This window comes from Petaurus breviceps, unplaced genomic scaffold (assembly GCF_028583685.1).
Source record: "Petaurus breviceps papuanus isolate PSGF00001 unplaced genomic scaffold, PetGlider_PUasm1.0 90897, whole genome shotgun sequence".
NCBI classification, from domain to species: Eukaryota; Metazoa; Chordata; class Mammalia; order Diprotodontia; family Petauridae; genus Petaurus; species Petaurus breviceps.
In genome coordinates, this window is record NW_027187374.1 from 5,656,273 (window position 1) to 5,679,353 (window position 23,081).

The 23,081-nt window shown below is 36.0% G+C and overlaps 1 protein-coding gene across 1 annotated transcript in view; it reads left to right on the plus strand.

Annotated features, from left to right (window-relative positions):
- Window positions 1–23,081, plus strand: part of HUNK (hormonally up-regulated Neu-associated kinase) — a 148,901-nt gene that overhangs the window by 51,046 nt on the left and 74,774 nt on the right. The window contains exons 2-3 of the mRNA XM_069074894.1: window positions 5,638–5,930; window positions 19,800–19,855. Of these exons, the coding sequence (XP_068930995.1) occupies window positions 5,638–5,930; window positions 19,800–19,855 (349 nt within the window). The remainder of the gene's footprint in view (window positions 1–5,637; window positions 5,931–19,799; window positions 19,856–23,081) is intronic.

Sequence of the window (23,081 nt, forward strand, 5' to 3'; positions counted from 1 at the left end):
CTTTCTTTCTTTCTTTCTTTCTTTCTTTCTTTCTTTCTTTCTTTCTTCCTTTTTTTCTTGCTTGCTTGCTTGCTTTTTTGGAGGGGGAAAAGTGGGGCAATTGGGGTTAAGTGACTTGCCCAGGGTCATATGGCTAGTTTTTTTGTGTTGTGTCTGAGGCTGCATTTGAACTCAGATCCTCCTCACTCCAGGGCCGGTGCTCTATTCACTGTGCCACCTAGCTGCCCCTCAGTTTCTTTAACTGTAAAATGGGGATTATAACAGCACCTACTTCCCAGGATAATTTTGAGGAACAAAGATAATATTGGTAAATCACTTAGAAAGTGCCTGGCACCGAATTACTTGCTATTTTTCCATCGTTCTCAAAGATGACTGTGACATCAGGGAGGTGCTGCCATGAGTAGGCACTGTATAAATGCTGGGTGTTATTAGTCAGTAGTTGTGACAGACTAGAATGTTCCTCTTGAAGTGTCCTCTCTAAAGCAAATTATCCCTGCAGAGGGAGATTCATTCTCACTTTGGGTATCTCATAAATACATCAGTGATGGATCTATTTTGCCTGCAAATCTCTGTGTCTTGTCAAATGAAGGTGGATAATTCAAGACGTTGATCATTGATTGCCTTTCCCTTACTTTCCCATCAGTTTATGCCCCTCTTCTTAAAATTAATGCTGATTAAGTGGTTTTCTGTGATTAAGAGCCACATTCCATGTTTACTGTTACTAACAATTCCTGGAACTTCCATGGATAGATTCTCCTAATAAATATAACTGATGGAGATAATTGCTGGGTTTCAATCTCTCTGTCAGCTTGTACTTTAAGAATTTCATTGCCAGAGGATGGAACTCTTTAAAAAATCATAACATAAAATTAATTCAAGGTTTGTTGTTTAGTCATTTTTCAGTCATGTCTGACTCTTCATGATCCCATTTGGGGTTTTCTTGGTAAAAATACTGGAATGGTTTGCAAAACCTTTTTCCTTCTCCAGTTCATTTTACAAATGAGGAAAATGAGGCAAACAGGATTAAGTGACTTGCCCAGGGTCATACAACTAATACATGTATGAGGTCAGATTTGAACTCAGGAAGATGAGTCTTCCAGACTCCAGGCCCAGCACTCTGGGCTCTATGGCACTACCTAGCTGCCCTTGAATCCAGTTTAGATCATAATCAAATCTTCTAGTATCTCTCCTTGTCCCTAACCCCAGTCATTCCTATTTCATGATTTATGTGTTCTTTTTAGGGGGTGGTTTGAGATTATAGTCCAAGGGGTTTTCAATAATAGAACCTTAGGCAATAAGTAATTATGGAGTATTCTGAGTGACATATAAATTACCCGGGGGGGGGGCAGGGCAGCTAGGTGGTGCAGTGAGTAAAGCGCTGGCCCTGGAGTCAGGAGGACCCAAGTTCGGTTCCAGCCTCAGACACTTAACACCCATACAAAAAAACTAGCCGTGTAACCTTGGACAAGTTACTTAACCTCAATTGCCCTCCAAAAGGCAAAAAAAAAAAAAATAATAATTACCTTGGGGATTCAAAAACTTTTGTTCTGTGGTTGAAAGAAGTTCTTGGAACAAAAACAAACAAACCAAAAAAATGATGGAAATTACCACCCTAACTTATCCATGAGAGACAATATTATTTTTGCGCTCAAAAAGTTGCTGTTTCTCTTACAATTAAGGGCTATAATTTCAAAAAACCGAACACAACTTCCTCTTATATTTGCTTGAGTATTTAGTGTGGGGCCAGAAAAACATTTTGAAAGAAAATTGAAGTCTTTGTGGCCAAATAGCATATTAGCATAGCTAATACAATGGGTTGATATATGCTGAAAAAGTAGTGGGATATATTCTTTTTAAAAAAAATAGTATTTTATTTTTCCCAGTTACATGTAAAGATAAATTTTAACACTGATTTAAAAAAATTTTTGAATTTCAAATTTTCTCCCACCCCACCTTAACTCCATCTCCCTAAGACGGTAAGCAATTTGATATATGTCCAGTCATGTAAAACATATTTCCACATTAGTCATGCTGTGAAAGAATAAACAGACCAAAAGAAGAAATCCACAAAAATATGAAGAAATAAAGTAAAAATAGTATGCTTTCATCTGCATTCAGATTCCATCTGTTCTTTCTCTGGACGTGGATAGCATTTTCCATCTTGAGTCCTTTAGAATTGTCTTAGATCATTATATTGCTGAGAATAGCTAAGTCATTCATAATTGATCATTATACAATATTGCTATTACTGTGTACAATGTTCTCCTGGTTCTGCTCACTTCACTTTGCATCTGTTCACATAAGTCTTTCCAGGTTTTTCTGAAATCTACCTGCTCATTCTTTCTTTTTTTAAAAAAATTTTATTTTCTATTAATGGAGCAAAACAATTATTTCCATGGCACAATACGATAAAAAAGATGATTGCTTATAAAATTGCAAGTCTACCATGTACAACTTGTTATTCCCTCCAAATATACAACAAAATTTACATGTACCTTTATTTTTTCCCCTTTTTTTCCTCTCCCCTCCCTCTCCCGAAGGATGGCTACCATTAGGCACAAATATATGTGTATGTGTGTGTGTGTGTATGCACACATACATATACACATATATATGTAAAATTATTCCATACATACTTCTTTCTCTGGATGCAGACAGTGTCTTTCTTCATATGCCCTTTATTTGTAACTTGTGTATTTATAATAGTTAAGTGACTTAGTTGCTCAAAGTTGTTCCTAAAACAATATTACTATTGCTGTATCCAAAGCTATACTGTATTCAATATTGCTATTACTATATACAATTGGTCCTGCTCACTTCACTCTTCATCACATTGTACAAGTCTTTGCATACTTTTCTCAGATCATTGAGCTCAGCATCCTACAGTTTGGTAGTACTTCATCACAAACAAACACCACAACTTGTTCAGTTATTTCTTATAGCACAATAGTATTCTGCTACTTTCATATACTAGTACTTGGTCAGCAATTCCCCAACTGATGGGTATCAGTGGGATATATTCTTGCAGAGCTCTGTACTTTCTTCTCTGCCCCTCTTACTCTTCCAGTTCATATCTTCCATCCCCTACCTCCAAATCTTTTGGATTAAGGCATTATGTATAATCCACTTAAATAAATTTTTGAAAGGAATATTAAACAGAGTTGTTAATAACAGCATTAATTATTTAACAAGAATGAAGGTATTGGTCAGCTCCTACTAAGAACAGCTAGCATTTATGTAGTATTAATAACCTAAAAAGTATTAGATTAGTTGAAAGGAGTGTGCTGACCTCGACCTTGAAGGACTAAGTTATTTGATTTGGATAGGCATATGGCAAGGGAGCAACATTCTAGATGAGGAGACCTATTCTTAGTGCAGCATATTCAGGGGACCATGAAGCTATCATCCTGGTTGGGGTGGAAAATTGAGAAGAAGTGGGAGATGATATCAGAGGAGTTAGGATGAAACCAGATTGTAGGGGCTGGGAGCTCAGAAAGTATAGAAATCATGCCATGAGAAATGGTAAGAAGGTTTGAAAATGTTTAGTCTGGAAAAGTAAAAGCTTAGACTGGGATTGAGGGGGCTATGACTGTTATCTTCAAATATGTGAAAAACTGTCATGTGAAAAATGAAATTCACATATTTTGTGGAACTGCCAGATAGCAGAAATAGGACCAGTAGGTGGAAGCTATAGGGAGACACATTTGGGCTTGAGAAAATGAAAGACTTTTCAAAAATAAGAGCTTTTCCAAAATTAGAATGGCTCACCATTGAGGGGGTGAGCTCTCTGTCACTGCAGAGGTGGGCGAAGTTGTAGAAGGCTGTTTCAAGTTTAAAGGTAGCTTTATATAGTTAAATGGCAGATGAGAAGTCAATGGAAAGGAAAAGACTGAAGATTCAAGAGAGAGGGAAGGAAGAACAGGGGATAGGCAGGAGAGCACTATCCCTCAGGAATAATGGGAAATGAGGTTAGATAGATCAAAAAATTAATGAGGTATGGAGAACAGAAGTAGAGTTTAGCTTTAAAAAGAAGTTTTTTGGGACTTGTGGTAAGGAGAAAAAGATGGGTATTGTGACAGACTAGTTTGCTTGGATTAGTTCTAGGAGAGAGGGTAGAGCCTTAAAAGAAAAAAAATTAGAAATAAGACATAGAATAGTTAAATTATGGTGGTGTGGAAGCATGGCCAGTAGAAATAGGTAGAGGAGGCCTGGACAGGGACCTCCAACAGAGCATTCTAGGCAACCTCCCCCAAAGAGGAGAAAACACCAACCGAAGGAGTGGGTACACAGCGGGAAAAAAAGGGTCATGAAAGAATGATAGGAAGCAGCTTGGTCTATTCTATCATTTTATCTACAACTGACTGACCCTTGATAACATGATGACTTTTTTTTGTTATGCAATTATTCTAGAAGAGCAGTGTGGTAAAATAGTGGTAATTATTATAATTGTAGCTTCACTAAAAATTACATTAAACAGTTCCTTTATTTTTTGTTCTATTTCTCCAGTGAAATAATGATGTCCTTTGGACCACAAATGGAGTCCACAGAGGGGATGTGATTTGCTCAAAGTCACATAGATAGTAAAGTTTCAACCCAGGTCTAGTGATTTCCAAATGAAGCAAGCTTTCTACTATACCCAAATGCCTCTCTACTCTTACTCTCTCTCTCTTTTTTTAAGCAATCGGGGTTAAGTAACTTGCTCAAGGTTACACAGCCATTTATTTTGTGTGGGTGTTAAGTATCTGAGGCCGGAACCAAATCCAGGCCCCCCAACGCTGGGGCCGGCACTCTTACTTACTGTGCCACCTGGCTGCCCCTATTCTTACTTTCTTGCTAAGTCTTAGAATGGAAAAAGAGCAGGAAATTAATTGACCATATAGCACTGTGTTACCTGAGTCACAAAAATCCAATTCCTTCAGCCAATCAAGCAGTTCTTGAGTGGTCCATAGTATTATATTTAGAGGCAAAAGTGACCTCAGTACCCTATTGCCTCATAGGGAATATAGGAGTGAAAAAGGGTACAATTCTTTTCTCCTTTGCAATCTAGAACAATATATTCTTTCACCTTTCTGAACCCCCCTGGGAGAGAATCAAGTTAATTATCAATCACATAAGACCAAATGAGAGTTTATATATTTGCACAAAAAAGGAACTCAGAGTCATCAAGACAGATTACTCAAATAAATTTCATTATCTACCTAGATTACTGTGCCTTGAGTTTTTTTCTCCTCAAACCAGATAAATAAAAATTAGATCTCAGTGAAAAATAGCTGATATTTTCCTGTTGGTAAGTTGGTCATGTCAATAGCTACTTATTTTCCCAGTGTTTGGTGTGTATAGTTGGCATTTATATAACACTTGAGGATTTGCAAAATGCTTTCCACATGTTATCTAATTTGATCCTTACAACAACCCCTGGGGATAGGTCCTATTGTGATCAACCTCCTTTTTACAGATGAGGAAACTGAGGTGGAGAAAAGTTAAGTGACTTATTCAGTCATACAGCTACTAAGCATCTTAAGTGGACTTTGATCCTGGGTCTTCTTGATTCCAAGTCTCATGCCTCCCATTTGCCACCCTTCATAAATCCAGAGTAACCTATGCTTGTGCCATATGATATCCATGATTTTTCTTCAGGTGGCAGTGAAGATTATTGACAAGAAGAGAGCCAAAAAGGACACGTATGTCACAAAAAACCTAAGGCGAGAGGGGCAGATCCAGCAAATGATCCGGCACCCCAACATCACTCAACTACTTGATATCTTAGAGACAGAAAATAGCTATTACCTGGTCATGGAGCTGTGTCCTGGTGGCAACCTGATGCACAAAATATATGAGAAAAAAAGACTGGAGGAGCATGAAACCCGCAGATACATCAGGCAACTTATCTTAGCAGTAGAACATCTTCATCGGGCAGGAGTGGTTCACAGGTAAGTGCTATCATTGTTATAATTGTTAGCTATAACTGATCAAATTAAATAGGTTCCATTATTATTTAAAAGATTTTTGCACTTTAATATTTTTAAAAGTTCATTACAATCCCTTTTTTCAAAGTTTTGTTTTTATATCACAGTCATTTCTTCTCATAGTAGACCTCTATTATAAAAAGCATAAACAGTTAGACAATTTTGACCAACACGTGACTATGCCTGATAGTGCATGCAAAATTCCATACCCATTGTCCGTAACCTCTCTACTAAAATTCACTGGCCCCCCTTAACTCTGCTGCTTTTAAACCTGTGTCTCCCCTGTTCTTAAAAAACCCTTACTTGATACAACCATCCCAGCTGGCTATCATTCTATATCTCTCCTTCCTTTCTCTAATAAATGCTTTGAATGAGTCATCCTCCATTTTCTCATTTTCTTTTAAGCCATATACATTCTGCTTTCTAACCTCTTTGAACTGAAATTGCTGCTTCTAAAGTCTCCAATAATCTCTATTTTTTAATTTTTGTTTTCAAATAAAGATCTGCTTTCTCTCCATTCCATCTCTTGCCTTTCCTCCTCCCTCATCATCAAGAATAAAAGAAAACCCAAATCTCAAACATGTATATTCAAGCAAAACAAATTCTTGCATTGGCTATGTCCAAAAAAATTGTCTCAGTCTCCAATCTGAGTCTCTTCTCCTTCAGGAGGTTGATAGCATGTTCTATCATGAGTCCTCTGGAATTGTTGGTCATTATGTTGATCAGAATACCTAAGTTTTTCAAAGTTGTTTGTCTTTAAGATATTGTTATTGTATAGATTTTTCTACTGGCTCTGCCCACTTCACTCTACATTAGTTCATAAAGTCTTCCAGGATTTCTTTAAAACTATCCCCTTCATCATTTCTTTCTTTCCTTTTTTTAAAAAAAATTTATTTTATGCATTTATTAAAAATTTTTTTGAGTTCCACATTTTCTCACTTCCTCCTACCCTTCCCCTACCCATTGAGAAGGCAGACAATGCCTATTCTTTCTTAAAGCACATTACTATTTTGTCACATTTGTGTACTGTAACTTGTTCAGTCATTCTCTGATGGGCATTTGTATTCAGTGATCTCTTAATTGCCAAGTTAAATGACTGATTAATTCTTAGTCTTCTTCATCCTTCTTGATCTTTCTGTAGCATTTGACACTGTTGATTATTTTCTATTTCTGGATACTCTCTCCTCCTTGGGTTTGTGTGACACCATTCTCCTTTGGTTCTCCTGTCTGACTGGTTCTTCTCAATCTCCTATGAACCAATTCAAAATAACAAAGTGGACTTTTTCATATAATATAGTAGTGGAATCATGGTGTCACCCACGTCTCTGTGCTGAGCTTTCTTCTTTTATCTCTCTATACTATCTTGTTTGATGATCTGAACTCCCAGGGGTTCAGTTATTATCTCTGCAAATGATTCCCCATGTCCGTATCCAGACCTAGTCTTTCTTCTGAACTCCATTCCCACATCTCCCAACTTTTCCTAACTGTACGTTCCATAGGCATCTCAAACTCAACATGTCTAAAGTCAAACAAGTTATTTCTTCCCCCACTTCCATATTGCTATTGTGGGTACTGCTATATTCGGTATACAATTGTGGTGTCCTCCTCAATTCTAAACCCAAGAAGCCTTCTAAAAGCACTTGTCAAAAATCAGTGTAGAACATGAAATGAGGGTGGTTGTGTCCACTCTGATTCCAAGGTTTGAGAACTTATGCAGTGCCCAACAAGTGCACACATCTCATCAGTAAATTGTTGTTCAGTTGTTTCAATTGTATGCAACCCTTGTTACCCCATTTGGGATTATCTTGGCAAAGATACTGAAGTGGTTTGTCATTTCCTTCTCCAGCTCATTTTTTTAGATGAGGAAACTGAGGAAAACAGGGTTAAGTGACTTGCTGAGGGTCACACACAGCCAGTATCTGAGGCCAGATTTGAATTCAAGAAGATGATTCTTTCTGACTCCAATTCCAATACTTTATCCACTCTGCCACCTAGCTGTTCTTCATTAGAAAATAATTGTAGTTATTTAATAATAAGATTAAATATCATTTTTCTTTCAACTTATGTGTATTTTTTCAGCTACTAAGTTGTTAGGAGTTAGTTTTAAAAAAACAAGAGAACAGGCACCTGCATACCTCCCCCCGCCAAATAAAACAAGGCCAAGCAAAATCACATAGCTACGAACAACAGATAATCCTCCCTTCTTGAAGATTACAGATGTCAACTATTCTGAATATTTAAAAAAAATCAGGGTTTACCATTGATGGGGGTTCTTGCCTATACTTTTCTTTTAATTTAACAGCCTATGTTTTTTTGCATCTGTTTGAGGAACCAGTGTGTCTTTCCATACTGTCTGTCATGAACAGGTCTTGAGTACCAGTGATCTACTTTGAAGGGTAAAGAAGGAAATGTTCTTGACTTAAGCCCTCTTAAAAAATATTTGGTTAACAATTAGCTTTCCACTAAGTCTTACCCAGAGACATAAGACAAAAGTGAAATAGCAGTGTCCCTGAGATAACTTTCCAGAATACCATAAAGCTTGGATACATAAATCTTTAGGAAGGATTACTTTCACTTAGACTTAAGAAAATCCTTTTTTATGGTTTGGAGAGACAGAGAGAGAGAGAGAGAGAGAGTATGTGTGTGTGTGTGTGTGTGTATGTGTGTGTGTGTGTGTATGTGTGTGTGTGTATTTAACCACAGATGTTGTGAAATCATGCTTTGCTAGAATTTTTGAGACCAGGATATACATGGAAAGAAACATTAAGTGATTTATATACTATATTTAATCATGCCAACAATAAATACCTTCATGTATAGACAGACTAAACACTCATAGCTCTGCCATTATTTAGGAAATGATACACTCTGGGATGTGTGGCTTGTTTTTTTTTTTTAATTAAAATGAGAAAACCAGAAACCTCAACTATGAATCAGAACAAAATTACTAACCTCACTGGTGTTAGAGGAAAATAGCACCATTAGTGTTTACACAGACCTTCTTATTGTCAAAAATGAAGCAAACATTTAAAAAAAACACTAGTGAAACTTTGGTGTTCAAATTGGAACCACTCACAGGAAATTCTCAACAACGTTTTTAGAGTAATTTAAGAACCATTTTATCTGTCTCAAAGTAGTTACTGTCAGAATGTCAAAGGAATAGATTTAATAATATATTGATAGTAAAAAGAATACTGTCTTTTTCTTTGATTCTTAGTTTTCTACTTACCCCTCCCTAATTTCTCCTTAAATATATATGCAAACACACACGCACACGCACACACACAGACGCATACTGTAATAATGCTAAATAGACTTTTTAAAGTGAGGAAACATCAGAAATATTCCTGCAGATTAGCAGGGGTCTTTTATGCTTTCCTACCTAGGAATCACTTTGAAAAAAGTTGGATAGCACGTTGTCACAGCTGTTTAGACATCTCTTTCCAAAACCCAGGTTAGAATTGATTATTGGTAGCTTTTGACTTGATTTCTTAGCTTTAATGAGCATATTCCATCATTTTAAGTGTAAGTAGCCTCACAATGGGTCTAATATTTACAACGATTCTTCCTGAAGAAGACAAAAATGACAAAACCAAGCTGTTTTTCAAAAATTATTTTAAGGTTAGGTATTTCTATCTGGGAGAAGAAAATGATATACAAAAAGTGGCCTTAATATCTTCAGTGTGATTTGTTAACAAAGTAATTGAATAACCAATATATACTTAGGAATCATGCTTTTAAATATGTGGATAAAAAGATTTTGAGGACGTTTTAATTGCTTTGTGTTTAGGGGAAAGAATGGTGGATTTGGAGTCTAGGGTCCAGGGAGTAAGTTCTAGCTTTGGCCCTCCCTGATGTGGGACATTGGTCATGTCACACCAGTTTTGTGGCCTCTGTTTCCTCATCTCTAAGATGGGAATGATCGTATTTGCATTACTTGTCATAAAGGGTTATTGTGAAGCTTAAATGAGATCATTTTTAGAGAGCCTAAAGGTATCTCACTGGAGCCTTTGACGTTGAGAGGTAGAATTGACTCTAGGGTTTTATGCCTCCATGTCTAACACAATACCTACCACTATTTGGAACTGCTTCTTAGGTAAATGTATGCCTAATGGATGCATTGTACTTTTGAAGCATTTTATAAATTATAAAATACTTACACAAATGTGAACTTTTATTATTATAGGACTTAAAAATGTCTATTACTATTTCATCATTAAATGTTGAATTTACCCAAGGCTATCATAATGTTAGTTTTCCATTATATCCAAGTGTTAAATAATCCCTAAACTATTTAAATATGATATAAAAGACACTTTGATAGTTATTGTAAAGATATACATTAAAGGGGCAACTTAGGAACAGTGAATAGAACACCAGTCCTGGAGTCAGGAGAACCTGAGTTCAAATCTGGCCTCAGACACTTAACACTTATTAGCCATGTGACCTTGGGCAAGTCACTTAACCCCAATTGCCCTGCCTTCCCCCCTCTGAAAAGCAAAAAAAGATATACATTAAAAATCTTATTTTTACCATCCTTAATATAGCTACCAATAGCTACATTTGCATAGCACTTTCAGGTTTTTAAAGCACTTTACAAAAATTATCTTATTTGATCCTTACAACTGTTCTGCGAGCCTGGGAGTAGGTGGTATTATTATCCCCACTTAACAGTTAAGGAAACAGATATTACAGAGATTAAGTGACTTCCTCAGGGTCATATAGCTAGTAAGTGTCTGAGGCTGGATTTGAACTCAGGTCTTCCTGACTCCAATTCCAGTGCTCTAGCCTCTGCATCATATAGTTGCTTCATATAGAAGCAAAGTAAGCTCACACAATTCTTGATTTAATGGGATATTGCATTTGGACTTGAATTTCACTTCTGCGGCCTCCTAGCTACGTGACCATGTGTAACCATAGACCTCTGAGCTTCTGGACTCTCATTTGTAAAAGAAGTATATATAACAATTACTTGTATTGCATACCTTACAGGATTGCTGTGAGGAAAGTGTTTTGTAAACTGGAAATCACTACATAAGTGGAAATAATAATTAACATATAAACTGAGCTATTATTATTATATCCCTCACATTTTGTTACCATAGAGCTGAAGCTGCTCTGTATATATATTTGATGTATGGTACTTAGGTGTTGTTTGTTCTCACCATTTCATTACAGAATTTAACACAGACTGAGATGTATAGACTGTTTAAAAGTAGTTTTCCCCCAAGCATAACTTATGTGGCAGGATGCCAAAGTCTGGTCTTTTCCCTCACTGAATCAGAGCTTCTGCCCTTAACATGCATTAAAAAAGAACTCTAATTCTGCAGAGAAGATAATTTGAGATTCATTTGTTCACTTAAAAATAACCAAATAGACTCAATCAGTATGGAACAAAGTGAGCACAGCAGCTTCTGTGTAAGAGAAACTAGTCTCACTGAGCTATAAGGTGGAGGAAAGACAGGAGGAAGATGATCCAAGGGAGCCAAACCTTAGGCTTCAATGTCAATCAACACGACCACATCCAGGGCAGTGACCTTGTCCCCTTAATATTTTAAAAGGTTTCTCCTTGCTTAAGAACAAAAGCAAAAGCAAATAAAGAGAATTAACCTCCTGAAGAACTTTTTCTAGTCAGATAGTGTTAGGCTTGGCATACATTGGTGGATTGTTTAGAAGATATTTTTGGTTAGGAGGAAAATAGGTGCCTTTTCAGAAGATAGTAAGATATGTCCTATGTTCTCATTCAGGTGCTAATTAGAAATGTGTGGCCTCTTGTGAGAAGAAATATGTACCTGGGGTGATCGAAGAATATTAATAATACATACTGTGTTTGGGGCACAAGTCTACCAGAAAGAATTTTTATTGATTTGTCATTATTCTAAGTTCAAGCATTGTCTGCTTGAGAGAGAAATGTCCATATTGGCAGTATGCCCTCATGCCACCTTGAGCATGTCTCTAATACGATGTTTTGAAATAACATTTAAAAGAATTTTGAACCAGGACAAAAAGAAATGGTCTAGAAAGGACTTTATCCTGGAGAAATATTTATTTCTTAATATTTTATTGAGCTAAGAAATAGATTTTAATATGCTTCCTTAATACTGAGCATTTACTGTGGATCTTTTTTTTTTAATCTAAAATGTTAGACAAGGTAAAACTTGAGGGATTTTTTTTTTCAATGACAGTGATAGGTTATTCACTTTTTCTTATTCAGGTACTAACTGTATTTGAAGAGGTTCATCACTTTCTACATCAGTTTGATTTTGAAAATAACACAGAATCAGGCAAATTGTTTTTATTGTCACCCTTACTAGTTTTTACCATAAGCACAGACCCCAAAATAAAGATTAAAATCATTTGTATTTTTGGTATAATAGATTTGACATGTAGACATCTTTTAAAAAATACCTCTTTAAATTTAGTGATTTTAAACTTTTTCTCCCTTTGTTTTCCTCCTTCAAGTACCATTAATAAAATTCATCTTTTCTCTGTTCCCCTGGGTAAATTTTTCCTAGTTTCCTAATTAAGTATTATAGCAAACTCTGTTGCACCTGGGATCTTTTTTTTCTTTTTCATTTAAAATGCTGTGCCTCCAAAAACTGTTGTCGTTGTTTTTTAAAACCATTCATCAATCATTTCTTTTATAATTTTCTACCACTCCTTCACTGGTTTTGCATCCAACTCTTCAGTTTGACTTTTGACCCCCTGAGTAGGCTTCTTTGATATTCCTACAATGTTACTTTATCTCTTTATTCTGTGCAATAACTTTCTGTATTCCTCCTCCCATCTTTTTTCCCATTGTTATCTCCTCCATTATTTCATATACTTAAATAATATCCTTTGGCTTGCTACACTAATTAGTTTCTTCTTGTATTTTCTCTCTCAACACTGACTTCCTTCAGTAGGTATCATGAGTTTAATGAGCAATGATTAGATAAGCAGATATTGCAACAGATTGGGAAAAGAAAAGAAAAAAAATTTTAAGGTAACAAAAGTTACTGATGCACTCACTGCATTTCCTTCTTCTCTCTATCCCATATTCTTTCAGGGAATGCAAGAAGAGAAAACCCTCCCTCAAATATCTTTTCCTTCCTCCCTCTCCCCATCCCCATTACTCTCACATCCCTGTTCTGTACGAAACAAGATTTGCCATTGACATCTTCCCATGCTTCATAATGTCTGAGGTGAGGCTCTCCAGAAGAGTAAAATTCCCCATTAAGAAAAAAAATAATTGCTTATTTTGGAAGACTTTGGAGGGGAGAGAAAAAATAATGCAAATCCAGGTGCAGAGTTAACAGAGCATGTTGGATCCAGAAGAGACCTTAGAAATTGCTTGGTTCCTCTTTTCTCTTTTCATAGATGAGGAAATCCTGAGAGGTGACATTTGGGCTGAGTTTAGTCTTAAACCCAGATCCCCCAATTCCCAGTCCAATGCTCTCTACAATACATGTAACTCTCATTATCTCTGCTCGTCCCTCCTAGTTCTCATTATTCACTTCCCAGGAAGATCATGACTGAGACCATGGAACAGCTGCTGGGCCCATCTACACTCATTTTGCCACATAAATCCCCCTGGTACTTGAGCATGGCCATGGGCGAGGTGAAGGAGGAGGATTAACTCTATCCAGTCTCCACCTGGGAGTATGTCAGCAAGGATTAGGGATAGAAAGAACAGAAACAAGCAAGTGTGAAGGCCGCTGGGTGAAGAAGCTTTTGTTTTAAATGGCTGGCCTGATTATTTCTGTCCCTTTGAAATATTTGCCCCAAATGCATCTTCCTTCCCATAAATTCACTTTAATTCAGTTAAACAAATTTTAATAATAGCTATCATTTATACAGCACCTCAAAGCTTTGCAAAGTACTTAATGAATATTGCTTCACTTTATCCTCACAAAATCATGGAGAGATGAATGCTATTCCCCATTTTACAGATGAGGAAACTGAAGCAAACAGTGGTTAAGTGACTTGCCCAGGGTCATGCATATCTAGTAAATGTCTGAACTGTTGATCTTCCTGATTCCTGGTCTAGGACCCTACCCACTGCACCACTTAGCTGCCTAGAACACTTAAGCTAGGTGCTCAGGATATGAAGATAAAAAAAATTATATAGTTCCCACCCTTAGAAAGAGCTTATGTGATACTAGAGACATTGCTAGATAATTGTAAAACAAAGTCAAATGTTACAGAGGCAAAAGAAAGAACCAAATAACATGGTCCAAGAAATTGGAGTAAGAAGGAAGATGCTGTTTTTAGCTGGGGTGATGATGGACATCTTCATGAGGTAGTGGCCTCTGAGTTGACCATTAAAGACAGAGAAAGATTCTGAAAAGTGGAGATTAGGTGGGAGTACATTCCAGGAACGGGGGACAGTCTTTATGAATTCACCAAAGTAGGAGACATCGTGTTAAATTTAGGGGGGAGAGCTAGAACATAGAGTACTTGAAGTAATAGGAAATGATCCTGGAAAGGTAGAGTGCATTTTGATTGTGTAGGACTCCTTAGAATTTGTGTTTTATCCTATAAGCAAGAGAGAACTAGCAAAAAGGGCAGCCAGGTGGTACAGTGAATAGAGCCCTGGGCTTGGAATCAAGAAGACTCATCTTCATGAGTTCAAATTTGGCCTCAGACATTTACTAGCTGTGTGACTCTGGGCAACCCTGTTTGCCTCAATTTCCTCATCTGTAAAATGAGCTGGAGAGGGAAATGACAAACTACTTCAATATATTTGTCAAGAAAACCCCAAAATGGGGTCACAAAGAGTCAGACACAACTGCAATGACTCAGCAACAATAAAACGAAAAAAGATTTTGGAGCCAGAAAGTGACATGGTCAGACCTGTAGACTAGAAAGTGGGTATTATGGTAGCTGTGTAAAAGTCAGATTGGAGAGGGGAAGAGTTTGGAGGTAGAAAGTTCAGGTAGGAGATCGTCACTATAGTCTAGGCAAGTTGGGATAAGAAGACTTGGACACTAAATATCTAAAGAAGGGGACGGTTGTGAACAGTGTTGTAGAGACAGAATTTATAGGACCTCACAAATGATTGGATATGAGTAGTGAAAGAAAAGAGAATTTAATGACTCCCTATTTGATAACTGGTCAAAGGTTATGAACAGGTAGTTTTTAGAGGAAACAATACAAGCTATTATTAATCATATGAAAAATTCTCTAAGTCACTAATAATAATTAGAGAAATGCACATTAAAACAACTCTGTAGCTCTACCTCACACCCATCAGACTAACATAAAAGGAAAATGACAAATGCAAGAGGGGGTGGGAGTGGGGTGGGGAAAGTACATTAATGTACTGTCCCTGGAACTATAAATTATCACCCCCACACAAATTACTAAATTGTGCATACTTTTTGACCCAGTGATAACACTACTAGGTTTGTACTTGAAAGAGATCAAAACAAGAGAAAAGTACCCATTTCTACAAAATATTTATAGCATCTCTTTTTGCAGTGACAAAGAACTAGGAAGTAAGGGGGTACCCATTCATTGAAGACTGACTGAACAAGTCATGGTATATGTTTGTGATGGAATGCTATTGTGCTGTTGGAAATGATGAAAAAAATGGTTTTACAGAAACCTGGGAAGACTTGTATGAACTGATGAAAAATGAAATGAGGAGAACCAGAATAATAACTCATATAATTAACAGCAATATTATGAAGACAAATTATTTAGAAAAACGTAGGGACTCTATTCAACACAATGATCAATCACAGTTCCTGACTATTCAGAGTGAAACTACCACCTTTTGATGAAGAGGCAATGAATTCAGCTTGCAGATTCAGAAATTCCCCCCTTCTCTCACTTTGGATATGGCCAGTGTGGGAATTTGTTTTACTTGACTGCACATGTTTGTAATGGTTTTTGTTTTTCTTGCTTTCTCAAAGTGGTAGGAGGTAAGAGGGAAAGAATGCAAATCTGAAAATAAAATAAAATTTAATTTTTAAAAAAAGAGTCTAATGATTCTGAGGTTTCAAGCCTGGGTGACCTAGAGATTAGTGTCACCTACAAGAAAAATAGAGAAGTTTGGAGGAGGTACAGATTTAGAATGAAAGATAAACTATAAAAAAATGATCCTTAAAACAAAAATTTTTGCTCAGTAAGATGTTGATTTGATAAGCTATCAGATATAAGCATCAGAGAAACGGGGGCAGCCAAATGGCACAGTGAATAGAGCACCGGCCTTGGAATCAGGAGGACCTGAGTTCAAATCTGGCCTCTGAAATTTAACACTTACTAGCTGTGTGACCTTGGGCAAGTCACTTAACCCCAATTGCCCTGCCTTCCCCCCTCCAAAAAAAATAGTATCAGAGAAACACAAGGTATTTTGCTCAGTCAAAAAACATTTTAAACTCCTACTGTGTGCCAAGCAAGTCAACACTTTAGTTAACTGTCATTTTTAGTAATTAGAAAACAATACAATGCACAACACAATTTAATCTTTCTCTTATTTTCCATAAAGTATTTTAAGACCTCTGGATCATAATTCTGAGCCTCAGAAATCATTGTATCACAGATGGATAGGAGGCTCAGTTTGTCTGCTGAAATAAATTTGCATTTGGTTGGACTCTGGGTAGAGTCCAAAAAGATTTCATTGGAATTAAGCATTGGCTATAATATCCTCCTGAAGCATTCATCTTCAAGAAGAAAAAATAATCTTAAGTCAACTTTTTAAAAGCATTGAGAAGTCTGGTTTGGGGAGGAAATAGTAATCAAAAAAGATAGTTTACAGGGTTGACCATACATTTGTAGGTATGTACAGCAAGCACCCCAGCATTTCCAGGGTGGCTGCCAACACAGGTTCTTAGATCTGCTTTCCTAAAGGAAAGCAACTCAAAATGAGTTAACAATCTTCCTTTAATCAAACATATGTCATTTACCTAGTTCAGGGGAAAAAGATCAGCACCCCAAACTTCAGAGAATACAAACAAGTTGCAGGCAGAAGTTACAAGAAGACAGAGAAACAAATCAGCAGACAGGCTTCTAGCTGTCTGACCATTACATCCAATCCCAGCCAGTTACCAGAGAGGGAAGCACCAACATCTGGGTTTTCAAAGCCCAGGGTCTCAACAGCTGCCCAGAGTCTCATCTGGTCAAATCACACAACTCTTCTCAAAGTGAGCCCCAAAACAAAACCTCACATCAGAGTATATATAGCCTTCTCCTGGATCAGAGAATCCTCTTCTCAAGCCTCTTGACCCACTGCCCAATCACAAAGCAACAAGGTGTGGGCATTCCTGAAAAACAAGCCTCCTGCCACAGGCTCCATGTGACCACATTCATCTATTGGGGGCAGAGTATATTTTCAAATCTAGGAAGGTTCCCAGAGTCACTTAAGCCTATCAAAGGGCCTAGGGGCAGAGAAGATCTTAGATTCCCATTCCCATAACACCCTTCAACCTGCTAGTTGATTCTTTCTCATATTTAATCTTCTTATTTTGAGCTTTAGATTAATCCAGAGATATTCTTGGGTATTTTCTTTCTAATAAAATACAACTTTTCTCATTGATTAATTATCATGAATCCTCACCCTGAGCAAATTAAATATTATTTAATAAACTAGAAACATTCTTTCCTAATAATACTTACTTTCTTTTATTTTAAATCTTTTCTCTCCTATGTTTAAACATCTAAATAACCGAATATATTTAAATCTAAATTAACAAATGAGGTAAATAGTAACGAAGATAATTATCTATAATATTTTGTCTATAAGATTATAGCAACCAATACCTCAAATCTTCACTATGACAAATGACTTCTCTTCACTTACACACAGTTCCATATCATTTAGTCTCTCTCAAATACCAAGTTAAGTCTTCTTTAAAATCTTTTTAAAGATCAATTGAAAACAGCTTCATCCAAAAAGCTCCCCACTTCTTTTATCTCTTCTCTAGTTTCTCTCCAACCATGACAAGAAAACACTCTCTTTTACCACACTTAGTTCTCACAGAATTTTCTTTTTAAAGTCTCTTCTTAGTGTAACAGTTGACAATTTTAGCAAGAAGTTTCTTCTCACCTTTTTTCTTTCTCTCCTCATAGTTCATCTCATAGATCCTCATAGATAAAGATAAAAATATACACTCTTTGATTCCATAGGGAAAAGACCTCATTCAGTGACAGAACTGTAATTCCAAACTGATAGCATAAATTGCTTAAAAAATATTTGTTGAATTGAACTGAATCTGGCAAAGCTTTTGGCTTTAACCTAATACATGCATTGCATTCCATTTGGCTTTTAGAGATACTGTGGACTCTGTGGGAGAGCCTTTTGAAACAGGTGTTACATAGGGAAATTATAAAAAAATAAAACTGAAGGGAAATACAGAAAGCCAAAAGCGATCAAATTTTACTTTCACGAGACCACGCTGATTGGGATCAAGCTAACATAGCTTTGAGTCAGCAAATCACTAGCACACTAGGACAGTTCTAAGATTGGTTATTTCTCAAGTCTTTGGAGAACATTAATGTGTGGGCATCAAATTGCTAAATGACCTGTATTAACCAGGTCTGTCTGTGCTGTCCATAAAAGCACCTATGACATTATTTTCAGTGGGCTTATTTTTACATTTATATTTAATTCTGATAACATGATTTTACTATTTATTCCATTGGCCTTTGATGTTTTTCTTTTTTTAAAAAATATTACATTATTTCTTTTAAATATTTTCTTCTTTTAATCTAGCAGGTATAGAAAACTTTAAGATGATGAATCTCTTGTCCATCCCATTATTTTAATTGTCTCTGTGCTCCTGTTTGATCCTTTCTGTAGGCCTGCTTTCACCAAATTTTTTCTTTATTGAATTTAGTAATCTTGCTCTTTTTTATCTTATTCTGTTTGCCATCTCTCTCCTTTTCCATATATTAAATATTTCCTTCAGTTTTTCAAAATTGCAGTCATTCTTCTCAGAGCTTTCAGCTGGAATATATTTGGAGAAGGCAACTAACTCATACAAACTATGTTTCCTTCCTTTGGCAACATATAGTACTCCTACTTTATAACCAGTTTTCATAGAATTCTGTTTTTACTAGTGTTTAACTTATTTTTTTAAACTTAAGTTTTTGATTTTGGAGGGGAAATTAAAATTGCCCTTTAAAAGGGAAAGCACATATCTTTCCTTCCTCCCCCATAAAGAAATATGTACATAGAGTGGGTAGGGGCTCAGTGATTCTTTTCTATTCACTAGATGCAGATGTAAACACAGATGTCTCTACCCATCCAAGTGGCCAATTAGCATATTTGTTCTATGCTGAAAGGAATTTGTTAATCACCCTTGGGATTCTAAATTTGAATGTATAATTCTAAGAGGACCACATGAAAGCAGGGCCACCTGCCATTTGGTGGACCACCTTTGGCCTCTGAGCAACTAACATGGGAAGGATGATTGGATTAAGTGGTGTATTTCTAACTTTCTTAACCCTTTGCTCTCATTCCTACCCTTCAGGCAGATCTCCTACAAACATAAAAGTTCTCTTCTCTACTTCTTTGCTTTTGTTCAGTTTCCCTTTCCTAGAATGCTCAGTTCTTCCTCTTTTGCCTGTTCAAATACAGTTATCTTCCCTGGCACCCTAAGTTCTAGCTCTTTCAGAAAGCCCCTTCCTTCTCTCTTGGTCCTCTTGCTTCATAGAAGTCCTAGAGAGTATATATATAATTTAACCTAGAATTTTACCACTTTATGTCTTCCATGATTGAGCAAACTTCAGAAGAAAAATCTAGTGATAGCTAAAAATATTATTGAAGCAGTTTATTTGTTTTTGGGCAATGTTAATATATAACTAGTTATTCTCAAACAAAATATTCTTCAATTTTGTTTATTTCAGAGACTTGAAGATAGAAAATTTGCTGCTAGATGAAGACAACAATATCAAACTGATTGGTATGAATTTTTAAAACATTTTCATTTATTTCATTAATGATTTCCCAATTACAGGTAAAAAATTTTAACATTCGCTTTAAAAAATTTTGAGTTTTAGATTCTCTTTCTCCTGCCTCTCCCCCACCCCTTAAAAAGGTAAGCAATATATCAATTATACATGTAAAGTCATGCAAAACATTTTTTACTTTCTTTATTTTTCTTATGTGATATTTTGCAAAATGGCTAATATGGAAATATATTTTGTGTGAATTTTTAAAACAGTACTGTAGTAACAGTGTTGTAAATCAACTGTCAATTATTTGTGCATGGATGATAGGATAATTTGTGAATTACCCATCACACATTGTTAATTTCCAGCCAGTTATCTCTCATTACTGAGATACACTCCAGGGCCAATTTTCATTACCTGGATAATAAGACCTAAGGGAATTTAAGGCAATTTTAATATTGGTTGTTCTTCCTGCATATTAGACAGAAGCCTAGTGATTCGTTATAACTATAATATCAATTCACAACTAAAAGAAAAATACTATAAAACATTCATATCAAATACTTTATAGCCCAACAGAAACTTTTTTTCTTCTGCATTATTGGATTATCAACACCATATCTCCCTTTCAGAAGTATAGATACTTGAGAGTAGAAGTTTATAGGGGCTATTTTTAAGCTCTCTATAGCACTGCCTAAAAACCATAGAAAATTAATTGGGCCAGAGAGTCTATAAACTTAATCACTCTATTTCCCTCTACTCAGTGGTGATAATAGAGGAGAGATGAAGAAAATACATGGTACTGTTTTTAATAGAATCTTATTTCTAGATACTCTGATCATAGTTTCAAAAGACAAGAAAGTGTGTGAAAATCTAGAATAATAGGTTAATTATTGAATAAGACAATTGTTATAAAATTCTCTATTAGAAATTTTTTTTCTTTTTACTCAGGTTTGGTTATTTATTTATTCATTTATGTATGTATATATGCATGTATGTATGTATGTAGCTTAATCTTTTATAAGAAGACACCGTGAGATTCAGCTTTGTACCTGTACGTAGAATTACTCACAATATAATTTCTGGGGAGCACTTTCTGACTCCACAGCTATCTAGTTGTTTTCTTTAAAAAAAAGTTACACTCTTTCCATTATTTTCAACACAATAAAAAGACTTTATATTTGGGAACACTTCAGAGGAGAATCAGTAGGCTTTTGTAAACCAAATTTTTTATATCTAGGTAAGAAATACTGGATTTTAAAAATTTCTATAGGAATGTAATGGAGGTATTTGCCTTTTGTGGGGGAAGGTGTGCAGAATTCTTTGGTCAGAGTGAGCCTTAGGTTTTCTTTGTGTTCATTGAAAGATGATAGCGATTAGCCAATCTTAATAGTAGTATAGATGGTTGCTAGCCAAGAATGGACAGTTAAATGACATTGTATAAACATATAGGCCAAGATGGTTAATTCAAAGAAATGTTCCTTGCCTGTGTGCAATTAAATTGAAGAAAAGGCAGTTCACTGATGACTGGTTTGAAAACCTAATTCAATATTTATCCACATTAATTTGCTATTTAGCTTGCATCTTTCTTCTCTACCTACTAGCTCTTCCTTGTAGTTACCCATTTGTTTTTAATAGATTTTATTGGCATGTTTTGCTTTTATATAACTTTCGTTTCCTCCTGTATCTTTTTCTTCTCCTATCCTAGAAAGTTATCCCTTAGAATGATTTTTAAAAATTAGAATAAGAGAAATTTTTGCAGTAAACCCAATCAACACATCCCAAAACCCCTAAACTTGCGTAGTCCTACATCTGTGGACCTCCCACTTCTGCAAAGAAGTATGGGAAAATGTCTTCTTAGATTTCTTCTCTGGAGCCAAATTGAGTCATTATAATTTCACAGCATTCAATTGCATTTGTTTTGTGGCTGTTATTTTTCTTTTCGTTTACATAGTTGAAGCCATTGGAATAGATGGTTTTTCTGGTCTTTGTAAATGTGCCATAGCATATGAAGAACTGGGAAGCATTGTTCTGAACAACTTCTTGCTTTAATTTTGTTCAAAATGTACAGGATGAAACCTTTGACCTCCTTAACAGAGTTGCTTTTACTTAAAAGTAATTTGTTAATTGCTGAAAAATGTGTTAGTAAAGGAATGCCTTGCAAATAAAAGCAAAGACTTTGGTAGCTGGTACTTGGACATTTGCTGTGTTTCTCATTTTGAATCTTAGAAACTTCAATGGATGAGTGATCCCATCAATGGGGGGTTAGAGGGGGTAGATTGCAACTGATCCACACTTTCTCATAGTCAGCCACTCTCGTATATGTTCTCCCATGAATCCTACAGGGGGGTCCACTCACCATTCTGGAAGCTTTCTTCTAGATTTGTTGACATTGTGAGGATATATCAGTAGAGTATGGAGGCTCTTTCCTCACTCTTCTTGGATGAGTGGTAGCTAAGAACCCGAATTCAAATCAAACCTCAAACACTTTCTAGCTGTGTGATGATGACAAAGTCATTTCACTTCTCTGAACCCCAGTTTCTTCATCTGTAAAGCTGCACCCGTCTCACAGTGTTGTGAGGATCAAATGAGAAGACATATAAAGTGCTTTCCTAACCTTAAAGTATATCAGTGCTAGCTACGTAGCTTCATCATCATCTTCATCATCACCATCTTCATCATCATCATCATCTTCATTCCCAGACATATATGTATTTGTTGATATCCTTTATGCTATTTCAACCCTGCAATAATATTCAGATGGGTGCTGAAGCCAGCTCTAGTGGTTAAATTTTTAAAATTTTATATTTTAAATGTAAAATGTTAAATTGCTAAATTTTCATTGCGAGCTTTTATACCTCAGAAATCTTCTTCACACAGCCAGTAGGTAGGTGCCTGAGGCCAAATTTGAATTCAGGTCTTCCTGACTCTAGGACTAGAGCTCTATACCTATACTGTGTGCAACCAATTTGCCTCCTCAGAAATCAGCAGTTACTAAAAATCAGGGCTTGATTTATTGTTTTGTTGATTGTCTAGAATTAAGAAAGTGATAATAATGTTGATTAAATACTAAAGTGTGTGCATACATCTCCTTCCTCCCCCCGGAGAGCCTGGTTGTTAAACATTTACTAGCATACCCTTGGAAATATTACACAGGCTACTCATGTCCACCACTTTAAAAAATTAGAATAAGAGAAAAATTTTCAGTAAACCCAATCAACACATCCCGAAATCCCC